Source organism: Pleurodeles waltl, chromosome 6, assembly GCF_031143425.1.
Source record: "Pleurodeles waltl isolate 20211129_DDA chromosome 6, aPleWal1.hap1.20221129, whole genome shotgun sequence".
In the NCBI taxonomy this organism is placed as follows: domain Eukaryota; kingdom Metazoa; phylum Chordata; class Amphibia; order Caudata; family Salamandridae; genus Pleurodeles; species Pleurodeles waltl.
In genome coordinates, this window is record NC_090445.1 from 704,900,415 (window position 1) to 704,921,603 (window position 21,189).

Below are 21,189 nucleotides of genomic sequence, written 5' to 3' on the forward strand. Positions count from 1 at the left end.
TATTTGTTCTACCTCAGTAGACAAAGAAAATTAGGGGGTACTGGAAATGCTGCTAACACTGTTGCAAATTTCTTCACCACACACCGATCATAGGTGCATCCCACATCTCGTCAGGCCAAAAACTTACCAAGGAACCAATCATAGAAGGAGGATTGAGCACACTGCCTGGCACACGCACTCACAATTCATGCAGATGCATTGTGGTAAATGCATTATATAATTACAGTCACTTGAGTTGAAAATGTTCAGTTTAATGCCTTCCCTGCTATGGACGTAATGGTTATGTCCGTGGCTGCGGTGCTGAGGCGCCACGGATGTAACCATTACGTCCTTGGTCTGGCCCTCGGGGGAAGCGCTAGCGCTCCCCCTGAGAGCCTTCCCCCCACCTCCCAGGGCAGGGCTGCAAGGGAATCACTTACCCTTCCACCCACGACCCTCCCCAGTGATGTCTGATGACGTCAGCGTGCGATCATGCGCTGACCTCATCAGAGGTCACCTGCCATCCTGCTGGAAGCATGCTCCCAGCGCAATGTGGAAGAGAAATGTTAAGAATTTCTATTACGCTTGGGAGGAGGGGGCAGGCAGAGACATCCAAAGAAAGGAAAGGCTTTTCCTTTCTTTTGATGTCATGGTGAGCATTTCTGTAGCCTAATCGTAAAGCGATCGGCCTGCAGAGATGCCCACTAGATATCAGGGATTTTTTTGTGTTATTGGCATGAAAGGGGAGTGGCCCTTTGGGTAAGGGTCACTCTCCTGGGAGCATTTTTTCTAAGGCCATTTCTGCTCCCCCGGGGAAGATCAGCCTATATTGATTAGGCTGATCTGCTACAGGGGTGGGGCAGAAGCCACTATACACCAGGCACTGTTTTATTTTTCTTGGTTGTTTACATTTATAAGGGGAGCGACCCCTTAGGCAAGGGTCACTCCCCAGGGGGCAATACTTTTATTAGGCGTTGTGTAGTTAGACTCTTGCTCTAGGCAAGGCTGCTGGTTTAGGTATGACAGTATTTATGTTTGTAGGCGACTATGCCAATGCTACAACAAAACGCAACTGTCATCCCAACCCTTCCAGTTCACAAGCAGTACCTCACCAAAAACCCAAAACAGTTAAAGGTGATTTGTGTCAGCCTTTACGCATGGACTTAAAGGTGTGACATCTCAGGGAATGTCGTGGTTAAACTCATGTTTACCCCTTTCTCACATCAATAACATATCTCAGTCATACACAGGCAACGAAGAAGATGCAGTGAAGTTTGAACAAGGTTTATTTTAGTGAAACTGTAATGTGCGATAAGTTGCATGGGCTGCAATGATTAAGATAATGAACAATGCAAGGAATAGAATAGTAAAGACGAGAGTCAATAATAGAAAGACCCCCACTATCTTGCAATATCACGAAACAACATGGAGTGTACGATATGTCCCAATAACCTAGCATGTAGGCCTAACCCTCACATAGAAGAGAGCTAGCTGTGTTAAACCTCCATCGACCAAAGCCATGTCCATGAGAAGAGCCCCCAACCCTTGTTACCTTGGAATGCGGTCTCTAGCTCAGACTCCGCAGGAACACGAAGACTGGGTCAGTGTCAATGCGACGTACTGTATCGATAGCAGCGATGGCATCTGGTCGGAATCCCTTTGCCTATCTGATAAAGTAAGGAGTATATATACAGATCTGCCTGGACCCCTGACGTGGGTTAGTTTCCAAACAATAGATAACAAGGCATGCTTGGAACGTTAATTAATATAAACAATTCCCTTGAAAGCTTGAAGAGGGAAAGTACCTTACGTAGACACCTTCAGTTTGTTTGTATTTATCGTCCGATCTTGACTCCTTAGCACGGTGGCACTGATAAGGAAAATCAGAACATGTGCCTAAGTCAAAACAAGGCAGCCAGCTTAAAAGAATTAATTAAATACATGCGCTAAAACAGAGCAGGCTAAGTAGGGTAAAAGTCACCAGGTGACGGGACACGAGTCTGCAAGGCAACGGCTAAGCTAACTCCTGTATCCCTATAAAAACATACTAGGGCCCATATTTATACTTTCTTAGCACTGCATTTGTGTCATTTTTTAATGCAAAAGCAGCGCAAACTTACGAAATACAATTGTATTTTGTACGTTTGCGCCACTTTTGCATCAAAAAGCAGCACAAATGCAGTGCTAAAAAAGTAAAAAATATGGTCCTAGGATTCACCATACCCTCCTCATTGCAGTCTCAAGTATGACTCCATATCTGGACGCCAACGAGGTAGAAAAAAATCCCAAAAGGTAAAAATGCTCTGGACTAAAAGCTAAAAGCATTATACTAGCTAAAAAGCGTGAAAAAACGATAGCTAAAACATATCAAGAGATATGATGTCGACCATGACAAACAATGCAGGCCAAAGTAAGAACAATAAAGCTATACTTAGAATTTATGTCAAAGCCAATCATCAAATTATTTACAATAGTCATGATCTAGAGGAGCATTTACGGAGTCACTAAAGGGAGAAGACCCCAAGAAAGAGGCCACATTGTCAGATGTTAAATCGATCACGGGATAGGCAGATGGGTACGTGGAGCAGTAGTGCGTAGAAGTCTTTGGTTCACCTGCAATAGTGTCATCCTCAATGGTGTAGCGAGCCAACTCGGAGAGCAGGGAAGGCTCATAGGAGGCCTTGTGAATCAGCCTTAGTCTCAAGGGGCGTGACTGTGAGTGAACCCTCATCGGGGACATCAGCAGTTCTTGTTTCACAGGAGGCACTGGCATAACAGCAAGGCACACCATTGGCAAGTATTTGAAGAGGCACCATGTGCAATGAAAGACTGGTTTCACGCACCATAGGAGTGGGTGGAATGTCAATAACCAATCACAGTCCAATTCCATCAGCAAGAAAGCATCGAAGATCTGAACCAAGCATTCACATCACAGTTGAGCTGCTGGCAGCAGCACCATTGCATTTTGTAGCTGAAAAGACACAACCACAGCAAATCAGAAGAAATAGCAGCAGTATCTTGCCAATCAATGTTAGAATGACCGGAAAGCCGCCGATCACACACTCGAAAAGAGTGAATGGATAGCCGATGGAATGACTCTGAAGACAGTCTGGAAGATGGACACAAATACAGAGCCAACAGCCTTAAACAGATGAACAATCCCAACTGTGCTCGAGGCATTAAAAATTCTGGAAACCAATTCTCCAAAGTGTTTGGGGAAGTTGGTATGTAATAGGGATTGTAACTCGGCTGATGAGCTCGCAATCTGCAGAGCATACGCCTCTCTGGCTGATGTCAACACCAACCTGTTTTTGACACAGTAGCGCCTTTAGTCTGCTCAGCTTGTCATAATTTACATTAATAGTGTCGATGTGAGGCCACATGTCTGATACCTTTATCTCTTGTGTTGGGGGGAATAAAACATGTCCACAACATGTAACAACCTTAGAGACTGAAATTGCTTAGGCAATTCCTGGTCGCATAGCACCAGATAACTTTCATTCAAAAGTACATTAAATGACAGTCGAATCAAAGGGATGGGAGTACCCTTCATAAAACAAGCCAAGTTCACGACCGCCACATTTAAAAGACCGTGAAAGGACACCTGTTTGCAAATCATGGCATGACTAACTGTAGTCTCACTTTCGCTTCCACTAAGAAAGACCTCTGTTTACCTGTTCAGACATTTGTAATCAAAGGGCAACTCCCACTCTTTCTTAATAAAGTTATTCACCCAGTCGCTCGTACCTGCCCACAGCAAGATGTTTCATGCATTTGGAAAAGTGAAAAGTAGAAATGGGCAGATTAATGATGCCATGTAAGAGCCATACTGTTGAAGGACTCTCTGCAACTGTGAAAGGCAGCTTTTCTAACTTCTCTACATGGAGTATTTAGCCATTGTCCGCTATTCTTTGGACACATTAAAAGCAGTGAACAATTCACCACCGTTAATATATTTCCATGGAACTCCCCCATTTTTCAATGTCTGTAACGTCCAACCTAACTGCATGATGGAACGTAGCTGACTTTGCCCATGAAATAATTGGGACATGTCTGTCTGAATGATATCTATTGTTTGTTAGTGAATAAATTCTGTTGAACAATGTATTCATGCCGTTATCGACAACAGCTAAAGCCTTTTCCACGTTTTCCTTATCTTTTTGCCTTAAACACGCAGCAGCTTCTATCCTAGAAAGCTTCCATATCTCGTTATACATAGCATATATGAATCTTTTAGAGCGTTGTTTTCTAGGACCCAGCAGGAAGTCCTGCAAGTCTACTTTTTCCGAAAGAACCTTAAGATGTTCCTTGACTGCTAACGTGTTAGACTGTACCCATTGTTGACACAGTTTACCCGCACTATGGCTTTCATTATGACCCTCGTGGACGGCAGCATTATGGAGAAAAGTACTGCCAACGGGCTTCAGTCTCCAGCCCGGCGGCTGTCACTAGCCCGCCCTCTGGATTTTGACCCCGCCTACCGCCATGGTTTTCGTGGCCTCTTTACCGCCATGAAAACCATGGCTGTAGGCACTATCAGTGACAGGGAATTCCTTCCCTGTCACTGATAGTGGTCTTCCCTGCCCCCCCTCCCACTCCCCAGATTTCCCCCCCACTCCTCCTCCCTCTCCAGATCCACCGCCCAACATACACGCACCATCACACACACTCATACACACACTTATACCCACATACACCCATGCATGCATTCATCCATTCACACACATTGACATACAAACAAGCACACACGCATTCACACAACACAAAATACACGCACTCACACATCCACACATGCACACACATACCACATGCAACACACACCTGCATTCACGCACACACAAACATACACACACAGACCTACACACACACACAACACCACTCACCCCCTCCTCTGTCGGAGCACCCGACTTACTTGTAGTCAGGAGGTCCTCTCGTAGGCGACGGGATGGGGCGCTGCGGCCAGCAGCAGCGTCCACCAGCAGAACACAGCAGGCCGTATCATGGGTCATGATAGGTCTGCGGCGGTCTTCTGGCGTGGCGCTGCTACTGGCAGCAGCACCACCTTACCACCGTCCGCCGCCATGACCGTAGCCGGAATTCCGCCATTCTTCTGACAGAATTCCGGCTATGGTCACAATATGGCGGTCGACTGGTAGCCACTGCAACTGTCTTTTGCCGGCTGTCGCCCCAGCAGTAGGTGTTTTTTTACTGCCACTGTCATAATGAGGGCCAATATGTTGTAACTATACCTGTGTGTTGACCCGAGATAAAGCGAGGGTCTGGCCGGCTAATATTAAAACCCCTTGAGGAATTCAAAAAACGTGCCTGACATCCATTGGTGTCTGTTGGCCATATTAACCACCCGCCAGGACTGGAAAGTCAAGAATTATAAGTGCCTGTCTGAACCTTTGCATCTAGCTCTTCCTCTGTGATATTCAGGAAGGATTGCCAATCAATAAACTTCACCGGTGTGAGGATAGTGGGTATGTTCATTTCTATTACTTTCGCTAACTCCAGACAGGATGTCTGTTGAATGGTGTCATTTAAAAAGCTAATTTGAACTGGAATCAGGCATGCTCTAAATAAAGCTTCCCTACCCTGTATTTGCCAATCTTGTGTTCCCGATACTCTTTTTAAATCAACAGTGTTCTTCCAGTAGTTGTAACCTTCAACTGTAAGATGGGAAACAAAGGACTCTGAATGAATCAGCTTGGTATCAGTTAGCAAAATGTTCCTAATTTTCAAAGGGGGTAACTTGAAATAAAATGAAGCTGCATTTTTTGTGTAATGCCCAGTGAAGTAAGTGAACTTGTCTAAATAGTGTTTCAGGATCCTCACTGGTGGTGTAGAACAGTGTCTCCACTGTGTAAAGTTAAGTACAGGTCTGTGTCTAGTAGCACGGTGCAGGTAGTAATGTCCCCAGTTATTATAACAGAACATTTCCCCATAATTAATTGTAGGTGTATATACATCATCCCTTTCAAACACTGAATAGTCCTTCATTTCAGTTAACATAGACTCAGCTGTCTGGACTCCCAATCATCAGATACGACACCAGGTGTAATGACATCTGTCATGGAAATTTTGAACACATATGGAATTTGAATGACCTCAGTAGGCCCATATATATCAAATGGAACATTGTCCCACACAATACCATCAGCAATTGGTTCAGGTGAAATGTTCACAAGGGATAAGTCTCTTTGGACCTTATGTGAGGAATGATGTAGAGTCAAGACTTTATCCACAAGCTCAACTGAGGAGCGTTCAGGAAGATAATTACCATTTATAAGTAAAAAGAAAACAGTCACAAACTCAATCAATAGGAACAATGCAAAAAATGTCAAACAGAAACATAAATAGTTCCATGAGTGAATAAAAGTGTTATTTTTATGCTGTAGGTGTAGCTTACGTGCCTTTCAATTGCTGGAGTGGATGAGTCTGAAGAAAAGTAATCAATGTCAATGAAATAACCAGGACAGTCTCTGCAAAAACTGGAGCAGGTGCATTACTGGTCAATTGATCCACGTAATGTGGAGGCTCATGGTAGACGGTGTCATCAGTCTGTGTATTATCGATGTAAAAAACAGCCAGATCTTGGACAGGTGCTGTCATTGATGTGGTAACTGGAATCAGCAAGAGCTCATTTACGGCCCTCTCCATGTTTGAGGAGGTGTGCAAAACATCTCCGGACATTGTTATGTAGTCCGAAGTAGTGTTGTTAATTCTACTTTGAAGAGGTATGTCCTGTTGGGTAGTGAGAGGGAATCGCGAACTACCAAGGGACCTCTCTACTGTGCAGGATCGGCCACATGGTGATCTTTGACGTCATCAATGGAAATTAATCTGTTTGTTCTGGAACCAGGCAGTGGTGGTAAGATGACAGTTAAGGTACCTTGTACACCCAAGACTGGAACTCGTGCTCTGTAAGATGGACCGAATTCCTTTATCACAGCGATCTTCTCACGTACCAGATCCCCAACTTTTGGAATCCAGCCAGTGGAAGTTGTTGGTAAATCCCTTATTCCTAAGGTGGCAGCACTGGTGGATGATTTATCATCACAGAATTGCTGAAGCTTCTGTAAGACAGTGAGCCATTCATTTATGTCAATCAGTGTGTCTGCTGCCACCATACCAGGGCCATCAAGATCTCGGACATACATAGGTATTCCAAAGAGAACCTCATAAGGATTGCGTCCCCCCAAGGACCGTCTTGGCAGATTGTTCAGTGCTCTCTGGACCCCATATAGGTGATATAGCCAACAGCAGCCAGAACCTAATACTCTGGCCATTAAGGACTGCTTTAGATCACGGTTCTGCCTCTCCGCGACCGAATTTCCATCTGGATGTTATGGTGTAGCTGAATGCCTTAGAGGCAAATGCAGGGCCCTGGTCCAAATGGAATCCTGCAACCGCATATGTACCAATAAAGATCAGCAAGTCTTTTATAACAGTTCGAGTGTCAGATGACTACTGAGGCCATACCCACAGGAATCTAGTACACAAGTTAACAGTGACTAAAATGTATTTGTATGGGCCATCAGGTTGGAGTGGTACACACATTGTAGTGGCCTGCTGGACACTAAGAGGGATGTCTGCAGTAGGTGTTTGATATTAGAACCCTTTAGTTGCTGGCAGATGTCACAACAAAGTATGTATTGTTTTGTCTGTTTGTATAGATCTGGCAACCAGAAGCGTTTCTGTAAGAGTGTTACTGTGGCTGAAATACCAGCATGTGCCGAAGTGACACCCTCATGTGCTGCTTTTATGAGATCTAGTCTCTATTCTTCATTGGGGATCGTTTGATCTCTAACCCCAGGATTTGTTGCATAAACAACATTCTGTGCACTGATGTGGTATGAATATTTTGCAGGGTATGCTTTTGGGAGAGACTTGCCTTCAGCTGAAGCCTTTATGGCAGTCAGTATTTCATTATCCATTTGTGTCTGAGAACGAGTCACTGCAGCCACAGAAGCCGTAGTTACTGCAGATTTGGCTGCTTCATCAGGCAAAGTGTTACCAATAAAGTGTACTCCTACACGTTGGTGGCCCAATGTATGCACTACATGGACACACAGTAGCTTATCCTTAAGATCAGCCACCCTCGCCCACAAACTTTTGTGTTTTATGGTGTTCCCTTTGGAATCTCTAAACCTGTTCAGTTTCCAATGATGAAGGTAACCATTGTAGGACTAGATGCAGTAGTATGAATCACAGACAATACAAGTCAGCAGTCCTGGCTCTGTGAGTTCTAGCGCTACAAGGAGGACTTTCAGTTTAACTAGCTGTGCTGTGCAGTCCTCTAGGGTCTGCGTGTAGGTATTATGCAGCTGGAAAACTCCATCCTTCATCACTACACTCACGGCTGCGCAAGCGGCTGAATATTGATATTTACTACCTACAGCTGGTTGTACTGAACCATCAGTATAACTGTCAGTATGGTATCTGTCATGTGGTAAGATATCTAGAGGAGTGGGGTACTCCTGTTCATATTGGAGATATTCTTGTGTCTGAAGTTTTGGGTCAAAGATGTAATCAACATCATTGGCGGTCAGGGATGTAGCCCACTGAATCCATTGTGGATGTAGTGCTTTAGCGTTCGGAATGCTTCCTTTAGTAACAGCCTCTAAGGCTGGCACCGGGGTAACAACAATAATGCATTTCCCTTGGGCTAGTGGTCTCTCCTTAATGACAGCCATTTGAACTGCAGTCAGATTTTTTTTCTGTAGGTGCAAAACGTTGTTCTGCATTAGAGTATAAATGGGACTTATATGCTATGGGCACCGTGTCGCCCTAGTTAAAGGTGACATAAGTAAACCCAATGGCACCAGCAATTATTCTGATGACCAAATTTGTTTTGTTATCACGTATGTGTAAGTGTTTTGCTTCTAGCATGTCCTGTTGCAATTCCTTAAGGATTTGTGTATGTTCAACTGACTAGTGTTTGCTAGAAAAATCTGGGCGTATTAAGTCATAAAGAGGCTTGGCACGTTGTGCATAGTTAGAAATGTATGTTCTGCCAAACTTAAAAAAGCCAAGTAGAGACTGTAGCTTATTGAGCGTGTTAGGTGGGTGCAACTGTGCACACCTCCCTAGGAGGTGTAGGGCCAGGCTCTTCCCCTCGTTTGATAGTTCTTATTCCAGGAACAATACACTGAGAAAGGCTATCTTACTTTTCTTAAAGTTGAATTTGTAACCGAGGTCTGAAAATCCTAATATGATTTGATCAACCCTGACAAGATGAATCATTGGGTCTTCGTCTGTGAGATAGATGTCATCCACATAGGATAATGCCTTGGGATCAAGATCATGTAATATTGACGTTACACGGGCCGAGAACAGTCCTGGTCTGTTTTTGTAGCCTTGGGTCAAATGACAAAAGTGTTTTTGTGAGCCAAATGAGAATGCGCTCAGGTCCCGCCTTTCTTGTGCTAAGTTTTGGCAGAAGAACCTGTTGGATATATCCAACGTTGTTTTGTACTTTTTGTGCACAATATTGTTAATAAGTGCTGTGCTATGTCAATTTTGTACAACCTATGTGTGTGTAGACTGCTTAAGTGTCTGTAATCTAAGACTATTCTGTAGGAATGGTCTGGTTTTGCAACTGGGAATAATGGGTTATTCATTGCAGAGGCCCAGGGCTCAGTTACTCCCTGGTACTCCAGCTGAGTGAGGATTTCCCTCACTGGAACTTTGGATTCATGTTTGACAGGATATTGTGGCTTGGTAGACAAGGAGACTCCTTGTCCCAACCTACATGATTGCAGTGTAATGCAGGAGGCTGCATCAAAGCCCAATTGACAGCGTAGGCTTGTTTTACCTCCTCTGGAACAAGGTAAGAGAAAGAAGGCAAAATGACATCTTCCCCATGTGAGAGCTTATAGACGTGCTCAGGTGGCCAGCCTCTTTCGGCCAGTAGGATATCACAATTGAGGTCATCCCAGAATATCACCTGAATAGCGCGTTCTATGTCTCCCTCAACTTGAATTTTTTAGTCATATACCCTATGCGGGGGAGGACGCACCCATTCGCCATTTCAACTACAATGAAATTGCTAGTTGCTGTCACATCCAGATGATCTTTCAGACTCAGGTGACATATCGTGACCTCTGCTGCTCTGTCTAACAGTGTCACTGCCCACGTCTTATTCTTCAGCAATGTTCTCAAGTGTATTGGCATTTTAATTGATAGTGCTGCCACCTTTTTCTTTTTAAACTGTGGCTTCTGTTGTGGGGACTTATCTTCTTTTTTGCCTGTAGACTGCAGCAAGTCTTTCTTTTCTTTCACGTATTCAGGACGTCGATCAGGACAGCCCCCTCTATCTCTACGTCTATCCGGTGCATCCTGAAAGGAACGAGAGGGACGTGAATCAGTATATCTGTCTGGGGTTTTTATACTTTCTCTATTTCTGATTATCCCAGCGCTTCCTTGTATTTTCTTGTTTTTGTTTAGTACCTTCCTTAAGGGTGGTACATTGTAATTCAAGCTTTTTCGGTTCCCAAACTATTCTGTCCTATGCTAGTATAGGTGTCGGAAAAAACTCTTGGTAGCTGTCTCTCATGGTCCAAACATGGATTCTCTCGGAGACGCTAGCGTATAGCCAGTTCTACCACTTCTCCTTTAATGTTGCTTAGTATTATTGAGGAGACTGCGTCAAAGTTATGCATTAATTTCGTCCCCAAATCTAGGGCTGGTGCAGCCCTGTGTTCATTCTGTATTTGTTTTAACACTTTTGGTAAATTCGGGGTACCATGTGTGGTAGTATACATTGAAGCGAAGACTGTACCCCGTATGGCACAGTCATTCACTAAAGGAACCATCCCAAAAGGCAAGCATATAGTGAGAATTTCTCCTGTGGTCCCATAAGGGGAAACACAGCTTCTAGCTGATTTGTTTTCTGGGCTATCCAGAATGGTATTTTCTCTTGTTCTGTGGGTACTTGACCAATAATGGTGTGTACTGTCTGTGGATTAATCCCAGTAGCCAATTGGTATCCAGAAGGCATTGGTGGTGCTGGACACGCTGGTGTTGTGTTCAATGTTCACATTGCAAACTGAACTAATCGTCTTTACAGTGTTACTAATTCAAGATATAATTCTTGCAGGTCTGCTGCCTGCATCTTTTGTATACTTGGGTGAGGTGTGTACGTGGCGAACATAGGCCACGTTGGTCCATCATTACCTAAAGGACCTAATCTCACATGTTGTATTACATGTGGTAGGGCGCCTTCAAACCAGTTCTGATGCTCTCTGTAAGTAAGTGGTATTTCATGATACTGATATGCTTGGTATCCTGGAGGTACGTTTGCAATATTATATGTGTGGAATGTGACTGATCTGCTGTCTTCCTCAGGAAAGGTGACCCAAGAGTATAATGTTCCTGTTCGGTAAGCTTTATTAGCTTCTACTATAAATGTAACATCCCTTCCCTCTCCCATTAAGCCATGCGCTACTAGATATAAAGTTAATGCTTGTCTAGCATTCTCAGGAATGTCTATGGCGTTAGCGATATTGTAAAATAAGTGAAGAGATGGAACAACAAATGGTACTTACGGTACCTGTTGCATGTGAGATTGTGGTAATCAGGGTATCCGTAAATTAGTGCCCAAACACCATCGTTGGTGGCGCAATGTCATAGTTGTACTCTTGCTCTAGGCAAGACTGCTGGTTTAATTATGACAGTACTTATGTTTGTAGGCGACTATGCCAGTCCTATAACAAAACGCAACTGTCATCCCAATCCTTCCGGCTCATAAGTAGTACCTCACCAAAAACCTAAAACAGTTAAAGCTGATTTGTGGCAGCTTTACGCACGGTCTCAAAGGTATGACATCTCAGGGAGCGTCGTGGTTAAACAGTGATTACCCCTTTCTCACATCACTAACATATCTCAATCATACGCAGGCAATGAAGAAGATGCAGGGAAGTTTCAACAAGGTTTAGTAAAACTGCTATTATGATAAATTGCATGGGCTGCAATGATTAAGATAATGAACAATGCAAGGAATAGAATAGTAAAGACGAGAGTCATTAATACAAAGACCCCCACCATCTTGCAATATCACGAAACAACATAGAGTGTGCGATATGTCCCAATACCCTAGCATGTAGGCCTAACCCCTAACCTAGAAGAGAGCTAGGTGTGTTACACCTCAATCTGTCAAGGCCATGTCCATGAGAAGAGCCCCCAACCCTTGTTACCTTGAAATGAGGTCTCTAGCTAGGAACACGAAGACTTGGTCAGTGTCAAGGCGACATGCTGTATCGATAGCAGCGATGGCATCTGGTTGGAATCCCTCTGCCTATCTGATAAAGAGAGGAGTGTATATACAGATCTGCCTGGACCCCTGACATGGGTTAGTTTCCAAATAATAGATAACAAGGCGTGCTTGGGACAGTAATTAATATAAACAATTCCCTCGAAAGCGTGAAGAGAAAAAGTACCCTTCAGTTTGTTTGTATTTGTTGCCTGATCTTGATGCCTTAACGCAGTGACACTTATAAGGAAAACCCCAAATGTGCCTATGTCAAAACAAGACAGCCAACTAAAAAGAATTAATTAAATAAATGTGCTAAAACAGACAGGATAAGTAGGGTAAAAGTCACTAGGTGACGGGGGCATGAGTCTGCAAGCCAACAGCTAAGCTAACCTCTGTATCCCTTTTAGGACTTTGGTTCTCTGCCATGTAGACAAATCTACGAGACCTAGACACATCTAAAAACTGAACATCTTGGTGAGTCCAGGGTGGTGTGCTTCATATGCACCATCCACACCATTCTCTTACCCACAATGCCTTTCAAATCTCCAACTTTGCTAGAAATCACCCATTTTTCCCACATTTTTGTGATGGAACCTTCCAGAATCTGCAGGAATTCACAAAATTCCCACTACCCAACATTGTTGCATCTATACCGATAAAAATTCTGCCCCACTTGTCAGCCTAAAAACATTTTTTTTCAAACTGCCCTTTTGGACCCGCTTTGGTTCCCCCTCATTTTCAACATGTTTATGGCTCTTCCCTGTCACAGGCACTTGGCCCACCTACACAAGAGAGATATTGGGTGGTAGGAAATTTGTGCTGGTGCTGTGATCCCATACAGAAATGTGGGAAAACTGTGATGATTTTTTTGCTGGTATCTAGTTTTCAGAAATGTTTGGATTTGGTAGGTTCCCCTATATGGCTGCTGAGCCCATGACCAAAAACGCAGGTGATCCCCCGCAAAAACAGGTAGTTTTGTATTTGATAATTTTGATGTGTCCACATAGTATTTTGTGATGTTTCCTTTCGCAGGCACTAGGCCTACTCGCACAAGTGAGGTACCACTTTTATCAGGAGATTTGGAGGAATGCTGGATGGAAGGGAATGTGTGGCTTCTCTCAGATTCCAGAACTTTCTGTCACCGAAATGCCAGGAAAATGTGTTTTGGGCCAAAGTTTGAGGTTTGCAAAGGATTCTGGGTAACAGAACCTGGTGAGAGCTCCACAAGTCACCCCATCTTGGGTTCCCCTAGATGTCTAGTTTTAAAAAATGCACAGGTTTGGTAGGTTTCCCTAGGTGCGAGATGAGCTAGAGGCTAAAATCCACAGCTTGGCACTTTCCAAAAAACTGCTCTGTTTTCTTTTAGGAAAATGTGAAGTGTCAATGTTGTGTTTTTGGGCATTTCCTGACGCATGCACTAGGCCTACCCACACAGGTGAGGTACAATTTTTATCGGGAGACTTGGGGGAACACTGGATGGAAGGAAATGTGTGGCTCCTCTCATATTCCACAACTTTCTGTCACTGAAATATGAGGAAATAAGTGTTTTTTATTTTGCCAAATTTTCAGGTTTGCAAAAGATTCTGGGTAACAGAACCTGGTGAGAGCCCCACAAGTTACCCCATCTTAGATTCCCCTACAAGTCTAATTTTGACACACGCACAGGTTTGGTGGGTTTCCTTAGGTGCTGGCTGAGCTAGAGGCCAAAATCCACATCTAGGCACTTTGCAAAGAACAGCTCTCTTTTCTTTGGGAAAATGTGATGTGTCCATGTTGTGTTTTGGGGCATTTCCTGTAGCGGACACTAGGCCTACCCACACAAGTAAGGTACCATTTTTATCGGGAGACTTGAGGGAACGCTGGGTGGAAGGAAATTTGTGGCACCTCTCAGATTCCAGAACTTTTATTCACCGAAATGCGAGGAAAAAGTGTTTTTTTGGGCCAAATTTTGAGGTTTGCAAAATATTCTGGGTGACAGAACCTGGTGAGAGCCCCACAAGTCACCCCATCCTGGATTCCCCTAAACATTCACAGGTTTGGTAGGGTTTCTTAGGTGCTGGTTGAGCTAGACGCCAAAATCTACAGTCAGGCATGTGTCCATGTTGTGTTTCCTATCTCAGGCACTAGGCCTACACAGACAAGTGAGGTACCATTTTTATCGGGAGATGTGGGGGAACACAGAATAGAAGAACAGTGTTATTGCCCCTTGTCTTTCTCAACATTATTTCCTTCCAAACGCAAGACTGTGTGTACAAAAGACATCTATTTTAGAAATGCCCTGTAATTCACATGCTAATATGGGGACCCCGGATTTCAGAGATGTGCAAATAACCACTGCTTCTCAACACCTTATCTAGTGCCCGTTTTTGAAATATAAAGGTTTTCTTGATAGATATTTTTCACTCTTAATATTTCAGCAAATGAATTGCTGTATACTTGGTATAGAATGAAAACCCATTGCAAGGTGCAGCTCATTTATTGTCTCTGTGTACCTAGGGTTCTTCATGAACCTACAAGCCCTATGTATCCCAGCAACCAGAAGAGTCCAGCAGACGTTATGGTATATTCCTTTTAAAAAAATCAGACATTGCAGCAAAACGTTACAGAGTAAAATGTGAAGAAAAGTGGCTGTATTTTTTACCTCAATGTCAATATGTTTTTTATTTCAACTGTTAATTTCTGTAGGAAAAGCTTGTAGGATCTACACAAATTACACCTTGGTGAATTCAGAATGTTGTCTACTTTTCAGAAATGTTTAACTTTCTGGGATCCAGCATTGGTTTCATACCCATTTCTTTCACTAATTGGAAGGAGGCTGAAAGCACAACAAATAGTAAAAATGGGTTATGTCTCAGTCTGCCTGTTCCTGAAAGCTGGGAAGATGGTGATTTTAGCTCTGCAAACCGTTTGTTGATGCTATTTTCAGGGAAAAAACACAAGCCTTCTTTTGCAGCCCTTTTTCCCTTTTATTTTTCAAAAAACAACATTTTTGCTGTGTTTTGGCTAATTTCTTGGTCTCCTCCAGGGGAACCCACAAACTCTGGGTACCTCCTTGGCATGGGTAGCTTATGTGAACAAAAAATTATGAAGGCCTATTCGCGAACTGCCCCAAATAGCGAAAAAAGGCTTGGCACCTGAGGGGGGGAAAAGATCTGGCAGTGAAGGGGTTAAACCATTGTTGAAGAACAAGCATCTTGTAAAACATGTCCAGAGATACACTGCACTGAGTGCACCAACAATGCTGAAAACTAGAGGCTTTCAACTGACGTGAGTGTGATGAAGCTTTGCACTTGACACAAGTTATTTGAGCAAATTGTCTGCTGGTATGCCAGGCAGTGTACTCCCTTCTCCCTTGTTTTTGGCATTACACCGTTGTGTTCAGTGATATTTGTTGGTCTGATACCTTCATCTCACTTTGACACTCGTTTACATTGAAGATTTATTGCTGATGCCTACCTAATGAATAAATCAGAGGCAAAGGGCCTGAATCCAGATATACAGATATGCAGCGCTGACACTCAGTGCTATTATGTGCATCTGTAAAGGAGGATCTGTACAACAGACACATTCTGCTCGATCATTTCATATCAGACCTCAAGTCCTTTGAATAGAAGCAAGAAAGGGGGTAAGGTGGGGTGAATTTAGGTGAGGAGGGAATCGGTGATTGAGAGAAGCCTATATATTTGATTTCATGAAGCAAGACATTTTAGCCATCTCCTCAGGCTTATGTAATCCTTAAAATATCTAATAGAGTTCATTTAATGATTAGAAAAACATGTATCATTTAAAATAGAATGTAATAAACAAGAAACATCACATCATAATGAAATTAGAGAACAACTGTCAACACAAAACTGTGCAAGAAACTATGGGCCAAATTTAGAGCTTGTGGAAGAGGGTACTCTGTTGTAAAGGTGACGGTGTACCCTCTTTGTCAAACTGAAGGTCCACTCACCTCATTTAGAGGTGGGTGAACCTTCAGTATGTTGACAATGGAGACCACTCCATCTCTGCTGCCAACATACTCCTGAGGTGGTGTAACAGAGTAAGGGCCATCTGACATTTAGCCAGTGGGCAATGTAATTATAAGATGTCACTGTCAGACACCATCAGGTAAAACCTGGTAGTAAGGGGCAGTGAAAATGCCCCGTATAATGTAGGTGAAAAATCACATGGTGAAAGACATCATTTTTTTTTATTTTCTAAAACAAAAGCCTACTTTGGGATTTGATTTTAGAAAATAAAAAAAACTGTGAATGTTTGCTGAAAGGTTGTGTCATGTTGATGGAGCAGTCTGTCAAACACACAATCCATTAACAGGAACCACTGTCACAGTAAATCTGCCAATGCAACAGATGTTTACCGGCCCGCAGCAGTGCTTATTTTTGTTAAATAAAACCATGCGGGTGCCCAAAGCTCTCCTGTGAAACATGCAGCTCTTGCAATTAAATGTGAGAGCACACAATAGTAAGGCAGCGTAATCTTTAAAGCCATCTCAGGCCTTTTTAATCCATTTACAGCCACTTCCTACCCCCTCAGCTCCCGCCTGCAGCTTTCTGCTCTTCCCTTCCTGCGGTCTTTCACATATGTGTCTTTTGCTCAAAGTTAATTTTTGATGTAGAGGAAACAAGTGCCGGCCCTAAAAAATGTGTCCCCCATCGGCAATCACTGGCTTAAATTAAGCACTGGCCAGTGGACACCTCTGACTTTGATGGGTGAGTACTCCCTCAAGCCAATGAAGTACTTTACTTTGCTTAGAGCAGGCATGTTCCAGAACATAGCAGAGGGACCTGCACTGTGTAATACTGAGGTATCTGTATTATATACATGAGTGCTTCTTCACCTGTGGTCTGGGGAGCCCTGAGGGAATGCAAAGCCTGCTGAGGGGTCCGTGACTTCTTAGATTATTAAATAATATCAACAGATTAATACATCCTATATAAACAAAGAAGCACAGCAAAACTAAAGATTTCAAAACATTTTGTTACTATAAAGGAATTTGATATTGGAGGCCAAAAATAAAGTTAGTATCCTCAGACTGATTAGTGGGAACACTGCAATTGCCTCCAACAGATTATACTCTGGGTGGTGAGTGTCCTCAATTGAAATTATAAAAGCCCCTTAACTCAAACTTTTGATTTTTTTTATAGTTGTTTTTGAATTAAATATTATATTTGTATATTAAATGAATGCTTGTTTCTGTATTGTTTGTGTATTATTTTGTGAATCAAATCATCAAAAAATGCTTGGGAGAGGGTTCCTGAGTTCCAGTATTCACTCAGCCAGAGTCCTCCTGTTTCCAAAAAGGATTCAGTGAGGCTCCCCATATTCCAGAAATGATTATGTGGGGGTCCACAGAAAACAGAAGATTAGGAACCACTGTTTTTAATGATCAAGAATTTACCTCACATAGGGCCAGATGTAGGACCCAGAGGTTTTTCACTCGCAATTTTTGACTCATTTGCGACTCGCAATTCGCAAGTCGCAAAACCATATGTACAACAGTGTACCTCACACTGTTTGTGATTCCCATTGGAGTCGTAAATGACCTACCTCATTAATATTCATAAGTTAGGTCTCAATTTGTGACTCCATTGGGAATGGCTACACTTACAGGGATGGTGGCCTGCTGGGGGGAGCAGGTCACCATATCTGTGACTGTTCTTAAATAAAGCAGTTTTTTTTTTTGTTTTAAGTAGCCCGTCGTCCTAATAGGAAAATGGCATGCATTTCAAAAGCAAAAATTTAAAGTTTCCTTTTCATTCTTCAGAGCAGGTACCTGCTCTGAAAACATATTTTTGCAACCTTTCACAAAGGGGAAGGGGTTCCATGGGGACGACTTTCCATTTGCAAATGGATTAGCACCTATTCTAAAATTGGTGCTAACTGCGAATGTTTTGTGACAGCATTCACAGTCACAAAACAATCACACACTGCAGTGCGACTCACAGTTAGGAAGGGAATGCCCCTTCCTTATTGCAATTTGAAAACCCTATTTGTGATTCGTTATAGAGATTACTGAATTGCAAAATATGATTTGTGCATTGCCAAATGATTTGTTTCTTGTCACAATGGCCCAAGTCTGCGAATCAGGCCATTTGCGGTGAGAAAAAAGCTGTGTACATGTGGCCTTTACTTCTTAATCCACCATATCCTGAATAATTAGCAGATTTTAGCAGAAAACACCTGTATCCCGAATACAGCACTGATGTTCTTCGCAGGCAAAGGATTGATTTATGGAAACACAGAGGGAATAAAAAAATGTTTTACTTGAGGGAAAAGTGTTTAATTCTCAGAAGAATACATGAACAAAATGTCCTCTACCATACCAATATTATGGATAAAATGTATATATTGTAGTATATTGTTATAGTGCTTCCTACAACAAACAATGAATCTTATTTTACCATACAATTCAATAAACAGCCAAAGCCCTGTTTCAAAGGTCTGCTGTTCCGTGCATGTCTGGTGGAATAGCCGTGACCATCTTTGTAGAGTGTTCTGATTTACAGTTCTTTTTTATATGGGGTGGTTCGCTCTAGGCTGCTGTTCTGATCGAAAGGGACCTAATACAGTTGATTGCTATGCTCAGCAAGCATGATCAAGTGTATAATTGTACTTCCCTATTGCAGTGCGTTATGAAGAATCTCATTTTGATGTTCATTCTTGAGTATCCAAAATTTGGCTCAGTTACAATACACTGGTGAACAAAGGCCAAGGTCAAGCATTTAATTATTGAAATGCATTTTTCTTGACTTTATAGTCAATGGTAGTGATCAATAATACTTTCCCTTCTAATAAGAACTCAACTCCCGACAGTCAAAGGCCCTGGTAAGTACAGCACACAGAGAATGAATCAAATCACAAACACATTTTTGTTACAAATCTAAGGAGAGTAGAGTGCATAATCTAAAATAATTCTGATTTTGACTGGCCATTAGACAAACTTGAATAAAGATAGGTGAAGGTCCTGACTGTAGCTATAATTGTAGAGCTTTTCTGATGCTCCACAGACTCTAGGCTTGGTCTGTGCATGATCAAACGTTGTTTGCTGAACCTGGAACTGCAGGCAGGGTTTTAGCATTTTTCCCCAGACTTTGCTTTACAAGGGGATCATGATCATAACTCATTTGCCTACCCTACAGGATTAGAGTATGATCTGTGGGTAGGTGGGCAGGAAGAGGGGCACACGATGCCCCCTCCCAGAGTTACCACTTGGGGTTGGACTAATGTTAAGCCATGTGTACTAGAAAATAAGGACAACCTGCCTTGCCTGGATTTCTCTGTCTGTGCTTCCACAATATGGAAACGCAGAAAGCCAAAAAGAATCTCCTGATGTTTATGGAACATTCAATGAGTCACTACTAATGAGCAAAAGCTCCCTTTTGAATGCATGGGTATTAGAAGAAATGTACATTTGTATTTACAAAAGGGCTTTGAAATAGAAAATTACACCTCACATCCAAAATGTTTTCTTCATAAAGGAAGATCAAATAGTATAAAATGCCACAGCATAATAATAGCCATGTATGCAATGAAGTGCCATGAGTTATTATTTATAGGCTCTTAGGAAGCATTAACAATATAATGTTATTTTTCTTCCTAACAGGTTTGCTAGTCTCAACTCCCAAACCCTCTGGTAAGTGCAGCATGCAGTCAGAAAATCAATTCAAGAACATTTTAAAGATTTCCCAAGAATAAATAGAGACAAGTGGAGGCTGTTGACATCAATATTTGAGTTTTTTAAATTTGATTGGGAATATTTATTTTGCACTTGCAGACACAACAGTGCATGTCTATGCAATGGTTTTGCAGGCCAACACTGTACACAGTCAGAGAAGGGGGAGGCAGCTCATTACCTGGCATGAAATGGTACAATTAGCCCATGAGCATTTTAGTATATGTAATGTATGGTACCACTCACTTGAGTTGAAAGTATTTAATGTTCACCATTTCTGGTGCAGCCAATACTGTGTATCTCTCAACAAGCATTTTAGGATATTTGTTCTACTTCAGTAGACAAGTCAAATTTGGGGATGCTGGAAATGCTGCTCACACCCTCGCAACTTTCTGCACCACGCACAGAGCATTGGTGCATCCCACATCTCATCAGGCCAATAACTTACCCAGGAGCCAATAATAAAAGGAGGATGGAGTACACTGCCTGGCATACCGGCACACAAGACACCTAGATGCATTGTGGTTAATGTAGTATATAATAATTAGACTCACTTGAATGGAAAGTCTTCAGTTTTAAACTATTACTAAAGAACAAGCATCCTGAAAAACTTGTCCAGAAATGCAAAGCACTGAGGGCACCAACAATGCTGAAAACTAAAGACTTTCCAATGAAGTGAGTGTTATGAAGGTCTGCATTCGACATAACTTATTTGGGCAAAATATCTGCTGGTATACCAGGCAGTGTACTCCTTTCCCCCTTGTTTTTACATTACACCATTGTTTTCAGCCATAATTGTTGGTCTCATACCTTCATCTTACTTTGACACTCATTTACATTGAAGATTTATTGCTGTTGCCTGCCTAATGAAGAAAACAGAGGCAAGGGGTCTGAATCCAGATATACAGATATGCAGCGCTGACACTCAGTGCTATTATGTGCATCTGTAAAGGAGGATCTGTACAACAAGCACATTCTGATTGATCATTTTATATCAGACCTTAAGTCCTTTGAATAGAAGCAAGAAAGCGGTGAGGTGCGGTGATATTAAGTGAGAAGGGAATCAGTGATTGAGAGAAGTCTGTGTATTTTATGTCATAACGAGAGACATTTTTGCCATCTCCACAGACTTATGTAATCTATGAAAAATCTAATAGAGTTCCTTTAATGTATTGAAAAACATGTATAATTTAGGATAGAATTTAAAAAACATGAAGAATCACATCATAATGAAAATTGAGAACAATGTCAACACAAAACTGTGCAAGAAACT

General features: G+C 42.4%; 1 protein-coding gene across 6 annotated transcripts in view; it reads left to right on the forward strand.

Annotated features, from left to right (window-relative positions):
• LOC138300183 (LWamide neuropeptides-like) overlaps positions 1–21,189 on the forward strand; it is a 342,764-nt gene that overhangs the window by 204,842 nt on the left and 116,733 nt on the right. For all 6 annotated transcript variants that reach the window (XM_069239164.1, XM_069239162.1, XM_069239168.1 and 3 more), the window contains one exon: positions 19,848–19,877. In XM_069239164.1, the coding sequence (XP_069095265.1) occupies positions 19,848–19,877 (30 nt within the window). The remainder of the gene's footprint in view (positions 1–19,847; positions 19,878–21,189) is intronic.